This window comes from Periplaneta americana, chromosome 3, assembly GCF_040183065.1.
Source record: "Periplaneta americana isolate PAMFEO1 chromosome 3, P.americana_PAMFEO1_priV1, whole genome shotgun sequence".
NCBI classification, from domain to species: domain Eukaryota; kingdom Metazoa; phylum Arthropoda; class Insecta; order Blattodea; family Blattidae; genus Periplaneta; species Periplaneta americana.
Window position 1 is genome coordinate 73,070,837 of NC_091119.1, and position 14,298 is coordinate 73,085,134.

The 14,298-nt window shown below is 30.9% G+C and overlaps 1 protein-coding gene across 5 annotated transcripts in view; it reads left to right on the forward strand.

Annotated features, from left to right (window-relative positions):
• Window positions 1-14,298, forward strand: part of C3G (C3G guanyl-nucleotide exchange factor) — a 403,493-nt gene that overhangs the window by 295,993 nt on the left and 93,202 nt on the right. For 4 of the 5 annotated variants that reach the window (XM_069820753.1, XM_069820750.1, XM_069820751.1 and 1 more), the window contains exon 9: window positions 9,598-9,621. The exons of the other annotated variant lie outside the window; for it this stretch is intronic. In XM_069820753.1, coding sequence (XP_069676854.1) covers window positions 9,598-9,621 — 24 coding nt within the window. The remainder of the gene's footprint in view (window positions 1-9,597; window positions 9,622-14,298) is intronic. 5 annotated transcript variants of the gene reach the window in all.

A 14,298-nucleotide genomic window follows, 5' to 3' on the forward strand; every position in this document is an offset into this window, starting at 1 on the left:
TTGTTTGTCCAGCGCGCGCTATGCAGTATACAGTTGCATAGGGAAAGAATGTAATTTAAATATGAAAAAATGCAATGCTACTGTGTTCAGAAATGTTCACAGAGAACTGAAAAAAGCGCACATTTGTTTTCTCTGTGACAAGGTGAAAGAAATAAGGAAAAAGGAAAGAAGTGACTATAAATATAAAAAGGAACGATCCGCTACCTAAGCGAGCATACATTGTGAGATTAATGAATGACTGTATTTTGATATTTATTTTTTCAAAATTTGGGCCCCAAAATATTTTTATAAAACCAATCTAGAATTTAAGTTGATTCAGCAATGATATTTCTACATAAAACAAATGAAAGTCACGTACCAATTAGTATCAGTGTCAAATTTTTACCATCTTCTCCCTTTCAAATCAAGCATTTCTGAATTTGATCCTATTTGCTATTTGCAAGAATGACAAAATATATTTGTGAAGTTCTGAATTTATTCTTGAGACAAGATTGTATTGTTTGGCTCAATTAGAAAATACAAAGACCGTGGAAACTAGAAACCCTATTAAGGTTAGACTGATGTGAAATTTCAATTTTCTAAACTATTCTAAGTAGATCTATGAAATTTTGTACTTTTAATTTGTAATTTTAAATTGTGCAAATTTAGGTTTTCAAAAATTGCTACTATTTTGGCCAGAATTTTTGTCTACATACGTGTCAGACCTTCAGAAACGAAACTTACTATACAATTTTCCTCTTTATTTTACTAAAAAATAATTAAACATATTTAATGCACTAATAGTATAAAAACAGAAAAAGTCAACTCGAGCGTAAAAAACGTAATATTAAAAAATACCTCTTCTGGCTGATATGCATATAGATATAATCAGGCAGTACATCTCACTTGACGATATGTGTCAGAGGAAGACAATTGTTTGTAAGTATCTGAAGTGTGATTAGTGGAATATGTAGCTAATCGGCGAAGTATGCATTGGAGGGGGAAAGAAACTTGCCACCGTACCCCATTTATCTCCTGGCCTAGTTTTCTCATGAGTGATGCCTTATTGGTGGTACTTATGGGGTTCAAATCTGTCTTCGGACAATTGACTAAACAACAAGAACAACAAAAAGAAATGAGTGTTAGGTATAATACTGATAGTAAGTTTTGTTAAGAACATATTCAAAAACCTCTACAAAAAATCATGCATGTAGTACAGAATCTGTAGAAAGAGTAGCATTTTTAGCAATGCAAAATTTACAGAAAATTAAAAAGGAGAAAATTGACTTCAAAAGTTTGGGATAATAATAATTAACCAGGTCTCTGTCTTTTTTATTTTCTAGGCATTTTGAAACGTGTAGAACTATCATATTATATACAGAACTTATCCTTATATACACTACCACGCTGTGCACACCTAACCTACACTAGTATCGTCTCTGTATTCCTCATCCTTCACTGTTGCTACCTCTCGTCACTGGAACTCTCTGCCGCCTGAAGTCAAGGGCTGCCGAACATTGAATTCTTTCAAATCCAAGTTAGAAAATTATCTTATGACGAGTTGCCAAACTAACTTACTATTATGACAAGTGTTGTATTGCATGTTTCCACGTATTCACATTTTTTTTATGTTCTAATGATATTCAACTTATTTTATATTTTTGTTTTCATATTTTCCGATAATGTTATATCTCTAATGTGATAAGTTGAGCTATATATAATCTTAATTTTCCTTATTGTGTGTACTTAGAAATATTGTATTCACTGTATACTTTGTACTGCACTATTTTATTACTACTATTAGTATTATTATTATTATTATTATTATTATTATTATTATTATTATTATCATTATTACTATTCTTCTTTATTATTATTATTATTATTATTATTATTATTATTATGAATAATTGTCTTTTTTTTTTGTATGCCTCATTTATTTTGACCTGCTGTTCACATATTATTATGCTTTTTTCTTTCTTTCTGTGTGTTATATATTATGTCTGATTTCTTCTTATTTGTTGTTTATTTTTTATTATTATTATTATCTTATTCAGTTTTGTGTGTAAAATTGTAGTGTAATTTGTTAATTTGTAGTGTTTTTGTAACGCAGTCTTTATTCCTGGTTGAGTGTTAGAGAAGGCCGTATGGCCTTAACTCTGCCAGGTTAAATAAATCATTATTATTATTATTATTATTATTATTATTATTATTAAATAAAGATGACTAAAAATTATGTAATCTTATGAAAACACTATAATAGATAAATATTATTTACAAATCACTATGGACTATAGACACTATTATAACACTAACAATAAAACTGTTAGAAACTTGCAAATATTTCTTGTATCACAAACAAAAACCAAGCATGGAAAACACGTTGTTATGGCTACTAGCAACAAGTGGAATTTTCCTTTAGATAAGAGTTGTGCTCTCCTTTGTAACTGAATATCTTTTAAAGGAAAGCAGCCTTTGAAGTAGGTCTAACACCTGTTGGATTCTATGAAGAAATATTTCGAGAAGTCAAGAAGCTACACTGGCTCAATCGGAAATCTAATATAATAAGTAATGTATGAAATATAGCGTAATTTCCAAAATGGTCGCAGAATTCAGAGTGGGGGTCGTGGACGGAGAATTTAAATTAACAGTCAGAGCTCGCAGCCTTTTAAAAATGTGACCCTAAACAGCTGATAGACCTGTCGTATGATCATGAAAATTGGCAGAGGGCATCTTTAGACCATAAATGAATTTTTAAAGATAAAAACAAAGAAACGATTTTTTTTTTTACCAAAAATGACAAAATCTCACATCAGTGTATCCTTGGGAACATTATAATGAAATTACTAACTTTCATACTTTTAAAGCTAAACTCACAAAATGTTTATCACTAGTATTCTGGTTGATAATAACACATGTACAAACTTTCGTCTCTCTCTATGATAAGTGGTTTGCACTTTATTAATAACTTAATTATATAGTGTATTGCTTAATGCAAAAAGTCCCTTGCGTCACAATTTACATTATTTTTCATTGATATTCATTTATAAGATTCTGTATATACCTAGAAACAAACATTACTATTGGAATTTTCTGTACAGCGAATGGGTAAATTACTAGGAATTTTTATGACTATTAATTTTTTTTATTAACTAAAAAATTCTAGCAATTTACTTATTAATTTTACAACAAAACCTTACAGTAAGCTTTGATTCCATGTATGTAAGGAGCCATGTAAGTGAAAATCACTTAAGAATAATGTCAATTGTAGTGCGACTTTTTATATAAAGCGGTTCAATATCTTAATAAAATAATTAATAAAATGCAAACCACGTATCATAGGCGGATGCAATTTTGTACACTTGTCACTAATAAGCAGGTATACCAGTGATCAAAATTTGGTGAATCTAGCTTCGTAAGTATGGTAGTTATTGGTTTCACTGTTGTGAACTCTTAAAACTTATAAACTTCGAGAAATTTCAGTATAGTGTGCCCTTATATGTGGAAGCCGGAGAGTTTGCACGAGGAATGCAGTTGGAAATGTTTACATTTATTGTTATTTTATTTGCAAAATTGTTGTTTTCATTGGTTACTTGTAATTTATTAAGTTCATGCTGCTGTGATGTTTATGAAGGAGTATATTGAACACTTAAATGCGTATTTATGCTGTAATAATTATTAAATGAAGTTTTTATACATTAGTATGTTGACTGATAATAATGTTCTATAATGTGAGAAGATCCTTTCGACGTTTTTGCCCTTCAAATTAAAAATATCTCAGTTTTACTTCAAATATTCCTATCCCTAGCGTGTTGAAAAGGACTAACAATGGCGGCCGACTTGGTGATTGCGCTACTCTGTATATCCACGGACTCTGATGATGAGGCGATAGTAGCGATCCTAGTGGTGGGCAACTACCCATGTTTGCATTTTTACTACTATATAGTAGACTGTGCTTATACTTTAAATTATGTCAATATCTATTTTATTATAAAATGTTTACAATACTGATTTAGGCTTATATTATACTTAAAAGTATGTTAATATCTATTTTATTACAAAATAATTATGATAAGATTTAATAATAATAATAATAGTAATTATTATTATTATTATTATTATTATGATTTTACAGTTATATATGAAAATCAAGGGAATTATAATATTAAAGAGGATAGAAAATATCTATTTTGATTTAGGCTTAGGCCTATATTATACGTAAAATGATGTCAATATCTATTTTATTACAGCATACTTATTATAAAACTTAATAATATAACATTATTTTACATTCAGCTACATATGAAAGCAACGACCATAACAAAAAGGAGCAAAGAGAGTTATGATTGTTGACAAAGAGTATATTTCATCGATACTACTGCCACCAGATAATTTCAAAATCAGGCATACGAGTTACGAAAAGGAGGACATTTCTTGATTTTTTTTAAAATCCGCCCAGATCCTGGACAAAGATCTAAAAAGGAGGACATGTCCAGACAAAAGAAGACGTCTGGCTACCTTAACCATAACTTAAGTCCACAATCCACACTTTCTCTTCTTTCAGCAGTTGTTTTAAGTGTTTGGCTCTGTGTTATCTGTTAAAGTAATTTGCATTTTTTTCTTTAATGGCCCTATCTTTCCATGCTACATTGTTAAGATTAGACCATCCAGATTTAAGTTGTGTGGGATCTACTGGTAACTTCTTGCGTATTTGTCTTTCCATTAACATTTGTGCAGGTCAAGAACCATTTTCCAGTGATGTTGATCTATATGCCAGTAATCCGAGATCCAAATCCCCTTTCTTTATTATGTTCTTGACTATTTTTACCATGCTTTCTGCATAACCATTACCCTCATAGTGATGAGGATTGGACGTTTGTAGTTTAAACCCAAATTCATATCCAAATGTTCTAACTCCCTTGAGATAAAGCCGTTTTCATTATCAGTTCTTATTTCCTCGGGGATTCCAAATTTACAAAATAATAATTTAAGTCGTTTAATTGAAGTGTATGATGTTAAAGATTTTCCCACGGGAATAACTTCCAAATACCTTGAGTAATAATCGGTAATTACTAAATACCACTGTCCATTCCACTTGAAGTGGTCCATCGCCAAAATTTGCCAGGGCCTGTCAGGTAATAATTATGTTATTAATGGTTCTGGATGATTTCTTCTAAATTCAATACATTTTTTGCAACACAATACTTTATTTTTAATCTCTTGATTTATTCCAGGCCACCAAATGCAACATTTTGCTCTCTCTATGTATTTAGTTTCTCCATGATGTAATGAAGGCTGAAACATTGCTATTACAAAAACATTAATCTCATTTCGAAATAAAACAACCTCTTTATGGAGAGATCTTTCAACAGGTGTGGTGTCAAATATAGAGCATGCAAACATGGAAGGATCACAGTGTCATATTCCTGAAAAATTTAGTTTTAAAGCAGAAGAATTGCAGAAGTGGACATGTAGATATGAGAAGTTCAGAAAAGTCAGTGGGATAATTAAGAAACCTAATGAAGAACAAATTGTTCACCTGATTTATACAATGGGAGATGAAGCAGAAATAATATTTGAATCCTTTAACTTGAATGAAGTAGACAAATGTAAATATAACATTGTAATGAATTGCTATAACAATTTTTTTCTGTTCAAAGAAGAATATTATTTTTGAACGAGCGCAATTCAATTTAAGGAGGCAAGAATGAAGGTGAGTCTGTTGATGACTTCATAAAAGATTTATACAGATTATCAAAGAATCGTGACTTCGGTAATTTGGAAGGAGATTCATATGGAATGGCATCATTGTGAGAATATTAGACAATAATTTATCACAAGTGTTGCAGATGGATCCAACATTATCTTTAGCTACATGTATATCTAAAGTTCAGCAAGCATTGCGAGTTAAAATATAACAGTCGGTCATCTGCCCAGACAGTATAGAGCAGGCTTGCAGAACTCGTAAGTAGGGGAAATATGACGTCAGCCTCACTCCACTCCTGTTGGGGATGATTGACTTCCGCGTAGAGTTGTTTACATTCTCTACCCATGGCAGCATGTAATTTTCAAAAAGGATTGTAATAAATTCATTGTATTTATAATGCATTATCTCGTTTCAAGTTTCACAATTATGCTAGATTTCCTGTCGGTAGTTTCTTTGAGATTTCTTTGCACCTAACCTGCTTTAGATTTTCAAAAACTTTCCTCCTGTCATCACCTACGGAAACATAAATTTATAGCATTTAAGTAATGAACCTTGAAAGTCACTATTAATTTCAATTCAAAATGAACACAACGAGTGACGTCCTTAATTTAACAGTAGTATATATAAATAATCAATATACAGTTCGTAATGATGAACTTACCCGAAAGTTTGTGCATTCCATAATTCTTAATATGGACTTTGTTGAAATGTGGTTTAATATTGAAATGGCAAGTAGAAATAAATTGGTTGGGACACAGTAAACAAGCTATTCTTTCGTCTTCAACAACAAAATAATCATATTCCCATTGGAAGTAGTACTGTATTTCTTCATGGGTTTAGATTTTGCAATGTTCCAGTTCTCTTTAAACTGCAGTATGCATAGCATATTATTTATTTATTTTTTAATTAATTTATATATTTATATATATATATTTATTTATTTATTTATTTATTTGGCTGGAGTGCGTTACAATGTTGAATGACAGCATTGACATCTGGTCATATACCAATCACTCACTTATCAACGTACAATTTATTTATGTCTTATTACTAGTAAAACAAGTTAAGACCAGTAATGCTAGTTTTGTAAAAACAGGAATTAAAACTTTATTAATGCACGAAAAATCATAATAAATTCTTCAAATAAAGTAATTGGTTTGTTGCCTACATGCAACATTTCGGACTTATCTCATTTTAGTAGAATACAGAGCACGGAAAGACAAGTCGGGGACTGTACGTAACTTATTTTACACAAAAAATGGACTTAATCGGCTTTACTAGTAATAGGACGATATATACATAGGTAGACCTTCTTACATTATATGCATGCATACATACATTTTAAAATTTATTTGACACTAGCTGTACCCGTGCGCTCCACTGCACCCGTTAGAAATAAATATAAAGTAATTACATAATTAAAATAGGACATTTGATCCAGGGAACATTCGTGTTTGATAGAAGGATAAATCGTTTAATATGTTACTTAATTTAAATTGTATTTAAAATATTAAAATGAGATCATTTTGATCCAGAGACCACTCATTTGGTGCAATGACAATTCCTTTAACATGTTTCTTAATTGTTATTACCAATTATTTTTGGAAAAGCGAAAATTAACAGAAAAATTTTGGCTACAGATTTATTATTATGTTTATATTATATTATATTATGAAAAAGTGTGTTGATAACGGATGTACTCGAATTAGAAAGTTTTTAATTTTTTGTGGGAGCTCTTGAATCTCAGGAGGAACAACTTTTACAACAGTGCAACATAATCTGCTTGGCTCATTACCCAGTTTTTTTGCATTGCATTTATTGCATATGTATTTTATATATTTTAACACGATTCAATTGAGCATAATTAAAATTTGAATTATAAAATAATGGATTGCTAAGCTAACGTACTATTACTGCATACTAAATCAATGCACTCTCGTTGTTCGTTAATTCTCTGAGATAAAAATGAATATGTTCATAAACATTATTACAAGAAATACAGGAAATGAATATACAGAATAACCTATCAAGTTTTCTGTGCATAAGAAGCTATTTTAATCTTCCCTGTCCTCAATTCACTCACAAGTTACTGTAATAACATTATAGCATTATGTCCAATCAGAGAAACTACACTTTCCAATGATGAAATAATAATTAATTATACAAATCGGTTAATTTAGCTTCCGATATTACTTCATACAAACACAGAAACATTGTCTGTAGGCTATGTTTCATAGCTTTCGATTGTAGTTTCCAAGGCCCCTTATAGACGAAGTCATTTGTTTTTTATTTCAATATACCGCCTTAGATGGCAGTTATTTTAATTTTTTAAACTCATTTATCTCATTAAATATCAGTCCTATCAAAATTTTTCAGAGAATAAAACTTATCAGAAATCATTTTTAAAGAAACTTTTGTTATGTAACATATTTCACAAAAATCAATAATAAGCGAGATATTTCGATTTATTTAATTCAGGCCCCCTTATAGCCCCCCTTTTAAATAACGTATTTTGAATGCCATATAGCCTATAATCTAAGTTACAACGAACTTAATTTATATTCCAATTTTCATCGAAATCGGTTCAGCCATTATCGCGTGAAAAGGTAACAAACAGACAGACAGACAGACAGACATACAAACAAAAATTTCAGAAAAGCGATTTTCGGTTTCAGGGTGGTTAATTATATATGTTAGGACCAATTATTTTTGGAAAATCGAAAATTACCAGAAAAATTTCGTCTACAGATTTATTATTAGTATAGATGTCTTTCAACTTATTTATTTCCATCATTCATTTTTCTCTTACTTTCTAAATGTATGTTCCTAAGGATTTTATTATCTGTTCATTTGTAATTCTTGATAGCGTATTGTATACCTGCCACCGTGAGAATGAATGTTGATGCAGCTGAGCGTAACTAGAACGTCATGACTGCACTGGTAGAAAAGGTGGGTGAGTTAAGAAAGGGGAGGAAAACAGTCGCTCTGAGGAGCTACAGTTCTGCAGGTCAGGTATAGAGAGTGCAGATATTTTTCCTTACCTGGATGCCACAGAAGGCAAAACATTGTACTCTCTGACCACTTGTTACAGGAATTGTCTGTGTTGTGTTAGAAGCAGTCAATGATAGTTCAGGAAAATAAACTATAAACTGTAATATGTTTGCAACATGATAAAAAAAAACTGAGTTGTTGCGAAACGCAGAAATAAAACATACAATAAGGAAGTATATACCACTTTCGTGACACTCACTTTTGAAAATATTACAAATTCTTACATGACTTCTTTTGAGAATAATAAATTTAGGAGTAATGTTACATATGTACGTATGTAGTATGAATAAAATCACGTTAAATTTATGTCAGTGCAGTTTATTATCTGTCATTAGCAACAATTGCGTTATTGGTGCTGAATAATTTGTCCAAAAACGTTGTTCAGGAAAACAATAAATACAGGCTTGTATTTGATGATGATGATGATGATGATGATGATGGATGATAAATTTGTGTTCATACATAAATCATTTGTTGAGTCAGCAGTCAAATGATCCAAAATAAATAGTTCAGGACGTAATAATACAGTATCTCTTCATGTTTGAAACCATTATCTGAACACAGAAATTTGGTATCCAGAGCAATATAACACAGCACATGTTTCAATATAAGTCATGTATCTGGAATCTTATTTAATGGAGTTATTTGAACCTAACGTTTGAGATGACAGCTGAGAATCATCTTGATTTATGTTTATTTGTTATGGAAGAAGACTTGGCTTATATGTTAGTAAATTAGTAGTATTATCTGCATCTGGTTGGACTCTTGTGAACGAGGGAAGTGAGGTGGTGATGTTGCCAGGGACTATGCCCTATTGTTTCAGCTCACTGTTATATAAATGACTTGTCTCTGTTTCTCAGTGTTCCAATCAGTGGCATACTCTGGTAAGTGCCTAAGCCCTAAAGAGACCTCTAACTTTATGTTAATTCTGTGTTAGTATGAGTAGCTCAGTCTTTTCCTGTTGCCCCATCGACATTATCCAACATCTGATTCTGTTTATGTTTACAGAAAATTTCCTAAGTATGCTCTGTATTAGATTGTAATTAAATTATATTTACAAAATGGGTGTGAAGCCATGGTGATTTGAAGTCAGGTGATTTCAGAATCAGAATCTAATGTTTTCTGAAAGTTCTTACATAATCATCATAGTAGCATAAATGCATTTGATAAGTATCTCTTCAAATTATGTTACAATGAAATTTCTAAAAAGGATAGCCATAATATTAATTTATGCAAAATTAATTGAATAATGGGATTAATACATGTTTATTTCCTTAAAAGATCTACTTACTTCCGAAACCTTCCAGTACACTGTTTTATATAGCATTAAATATTTAAGACTTCTTTGTAGAATTTATAGACTACTTTCCCTTAAGGTTATGCGAAATTATTGTAATGAATTTCAGATGGTTTTCAGTACATATGAGATAATTTTTTGTTTATTTTGCGAAATTGTTTTATTATTTTTAATTCCTCGACGAAGTATATTCATATAATTACTGTCTTCATTAATACTACGCTTTACTGAACATTAATGTCATACCTCCAAAATTTGATTTGATTGTAGTCTGAAATTAATATACAATTGAAGTACAGATAGGCACACTCGTTTTTTCTCTCTGTAATTACATTAGAGTAGGTACTTTCATTTATTTCTATTCTCATTGCCATATGAAAAACACAACTCTATAATCAGTCATTTTCAATTGTAAGAGATACAGGATGTCTCGTTTATCTTGACCACCTACAGTAACTTTGTACATAGGTGCCAAATGAAAAATTGTTGCAAAGGTTTTTTTCTTTTCTGTCATGTTATGATATTGTGTAAATTAAAGAATTGTTATAAGATTGAAGACCATTTCTCTACTATCGTTCATATCCATTTGCTTACATATTTAATGACCAATTAATTTCATCTCAAAAGTTTCTGATAATAAATTTCGAATTCAATGACTAGGCCTACAAAGTAATATCTGTATTATGTTATAATTAAATTTTATGTCTCAATAGAATTGTCAGTCGAAAGATGTTTACCAATTCTGTGTAAATTGACACATCATTTAAAATAATTTACTTTTATTAAAATTTGGTACTTAGTTACGATAGATCTTTTGTTTGAGCCACTACCATTAATAATTCCTAGGGTTAAATCTGAAATGAAAGATCCTTTATTCTCTTTCTCATTATACGTAATATAGAGAAAATATTGTTGTATTAGAGTTGATTTAATATTCTTGATTTTCGACATTAGTTCAGGTGGTCTATCTGTAGCTTATCTTAGCAAATTATTAATAAAATTTTTGTGTTCTGTATTTACGAGTTATTCACTAGAATATATACTGATACATTTTCAAATTATTTGCTTGAATAATTGCAGTATTTCAAATGAAATGATTAGAAAGGGAAAAGTGGTACAAAGTGACAATTTGCTTACCGGCAGTATAGTTTTTTAGTACCGTACTAAATAATATTATTTATATAATTTGTGACTAAAAATCTTTAACTTATAGAAATGGGATCCACCAAACTCGCTATGTACAGGGTGAACCATAAGTAATGTCATTAATTTCAAAGGTTATTCTCTGAAATATTTAAAAAAAGTGTAATACAATTTTGCTCGTATTTACTTCCTTTTCGAGATAAAAATTGTTTTATGTGAAACATTTCAGAGCATGTTTTGGAAAAACTATTGATTTCATTCCCATTATGCTCAGTCAGTTTAAGAGAGTAGTGTATTGTGATAAAAAATTATTGAAAGAATTGAGTTTTATCTTTTAAATGTGCATAAATTTAATCCAAACAAATGTAACCTTTTAAAATCCCTTTGCAGAACGAAAGGTTATATTTCCTCAGATGAAATTTCTGTACATTTAAAGGACAAAACTGAAATTCTTTCATTTATTATAATAATACACAGCTCTATTAAATTGACTGAACATATTGGGAATTAAATCAATGGCTTTTCCAAAACACGCCATGAAATGTTTCATATATAACAATTTTCATCTCGAAAAGAAAGCAAAAATGAGCAAAATTATATTGAACTTTTCTGTTTGAAATATCTCAGGGAAAAAGCCCCCTGAAATTAATGACATTACTTACGGTTCATTCTGTATAAATTAAAGTCAAATTGATCATTACAAGATAATGCATTTTATTAAAATAAATAAAATTAATTTAAAATATTCTGATGAGAATCGAGAGTCAAATAGTCAATATTAAATGTTACATAATAATTGTATAAATGTATAATGAGAAAGTATTTGCAAATTATCTTGCAGTGTTTGTTAATAGATATTAGAATCCTTGTTCAGCACAAGTGAAATTTATGACAATTGCAGTGGTTGCATTTGTTCCCATATTTTGTCTTTCAATATCTCCGAAGAACAGTCTATTTCCAAGATGTACGAAACGAGTTTAATTCACCCCATTTTTCATTTTATCTTGTAACGTTGTCTCCGCATTTCTGGAAGTGAGACTGCTGACCTATCCACATTTGTTTTTACAGTTTCTCATGTGTTTTCTTACTTAAACATGCTCACCTCACTACGAGTAAAAGAGACATATAGAAGCATGTTTGTGTCAATCTGCTGATGTGTGGATAATGCAGGATGGAGCTCCTCTCCACCTTTCTGTGCAAACACTCAGATATTTGTTGGGACATCTCTTTGCTTGTTTCCATACACTCTTATGGCTGTAGATTCAGCTGTGATGTCACTCAGTACCTACTGTATAAAACTGTGTACTCTTTTTCTTTATACGCTCTGGCAGCAAGAGAGCAGTTGATTTTGGAAATGTATTCTACAGCTGTAAATATATATCCTTCGAATAATAAACATAGAATTTAAACATTTTAATCACATCTCTTAAACTATTTACAGTAAACAAAATATACACACATTACAGTGTAATTCTTTTTGTGCGTGTGCGCGTGTTATATTTTATTTTTCAAGATTTCAATGTGTTTAATTCTCTTGAATGCTGAATAGTTTGTGTGTATGTAGTTGCATGCTCGTATTTATATGAATTTTAAGCTACCTTCAAAAATATGAGACACTCTGCTTAATAAAGATTGTAAAATACTTTTTATTTATGCACATGAATGATAAAAAAATATTTATGAATTATTGTTTGAAGAAGAATCTTTTTAATGTAATGATGTACCTGTATTACATTTCTTGAAAGTTAGAATGTTGAAACATTTCTAATTAAAGATTAATTCTGATTACCTGGCAAATGAGTGTTTGCACATTTTTAGAAAACTTGTACTACATTGAGAATTAAAATATTTTGAGAATAATTTCATATCTGGTACATAGTGTAAATATATTTTGATCTTTATTATGGAAGTTTTGTTTCCGCCTCAGCCATTAGTCAAAATAACTATGTGGTCTGTGCAACATCGAGTTGCATGTGTTGACTTGTTTACGCAAAGCGAATCAGTCACATGCATAAAAACATGCACTTACAATGGACAAGCAACTGCGTTTTGTTATGCACAACAATTCACGGATTACATTGAAAGTTTGGAAGCTACCAGCTAAAGAGCAGAATGACCAGCTTTGCCAATGTGTATTTCCGATATTGGCTTAATGAAAATCCACATGAAGTTCACCAACGTTTCCTTCATTCACTGAAGCTTATGCTATGGTGTGTCATATTTGTGTCTAGTGTAATTGGGCCATACTTCTCTGAAGATGATGAGGGTACACCAGTCACATGCTAAAAACATTTCTTCAGCCAGAAATAGCAAGATTTCAGTGTGCAGTGTGGGTTCAGCAAAATGGCACCATACTGCCAGAGGAGTAAATATGGCGAAATTACGGGAAATGTATTCAGGTCATCTTATCTCCAGTTGGGTTGATTCCAGTTGGCGTCCGAAGTCCCCTGATTTGTCAGCCCCGATTACTTTTTGTGGGGGTGACTAAAGAGCTGCTTGTACCAGGATCAACCCACCTCTTTGAATGACCTCAAGACTAAGCTAAGATAAGGCAAGAAATTCAAGGAATACCACAGTCCATTTTATGAATGTTTTAAGATATTTCTAGATGTATCCAAGAATACATCAGTGCATGCATTTACTACATTCTGGTATCTTTTCAGAAAGTGAATATAGTATGTATTAAACATAATCTTCAAAATTTCCTCTTTGTTGTAATAAGTCATGTAATATAATACTTACTTAAAGAATAAAGTTATTTAGAAAAGAAAATAGTCTTCTTTGCGAGACCCTGTCTAGCATGATACATACCTACCTAACTTCCCTCCATTTTATTTCATTTTTCATTTCATTTCATTTGTTGTATTTCATAGATCTTACATTAGCATTGAAACTTTAAGATGTGGAATAAGTTAAAATTTAACAAGATTACAATTTTTTGGCGAGATTAAATGAGGTGAGGCCAAGGACTCTCCATGGATTCCCCGGCATCCACCCTACACCGGGGAAAACCTCTCACATACACAGACACAGAGAAAGAGGGGGATTGATAGAGAGAGAGAGGAGGGGGAGAGGGAGCCTCTTTCAAGAAGAAATAAACATTTAAATTGGAAAATTATAT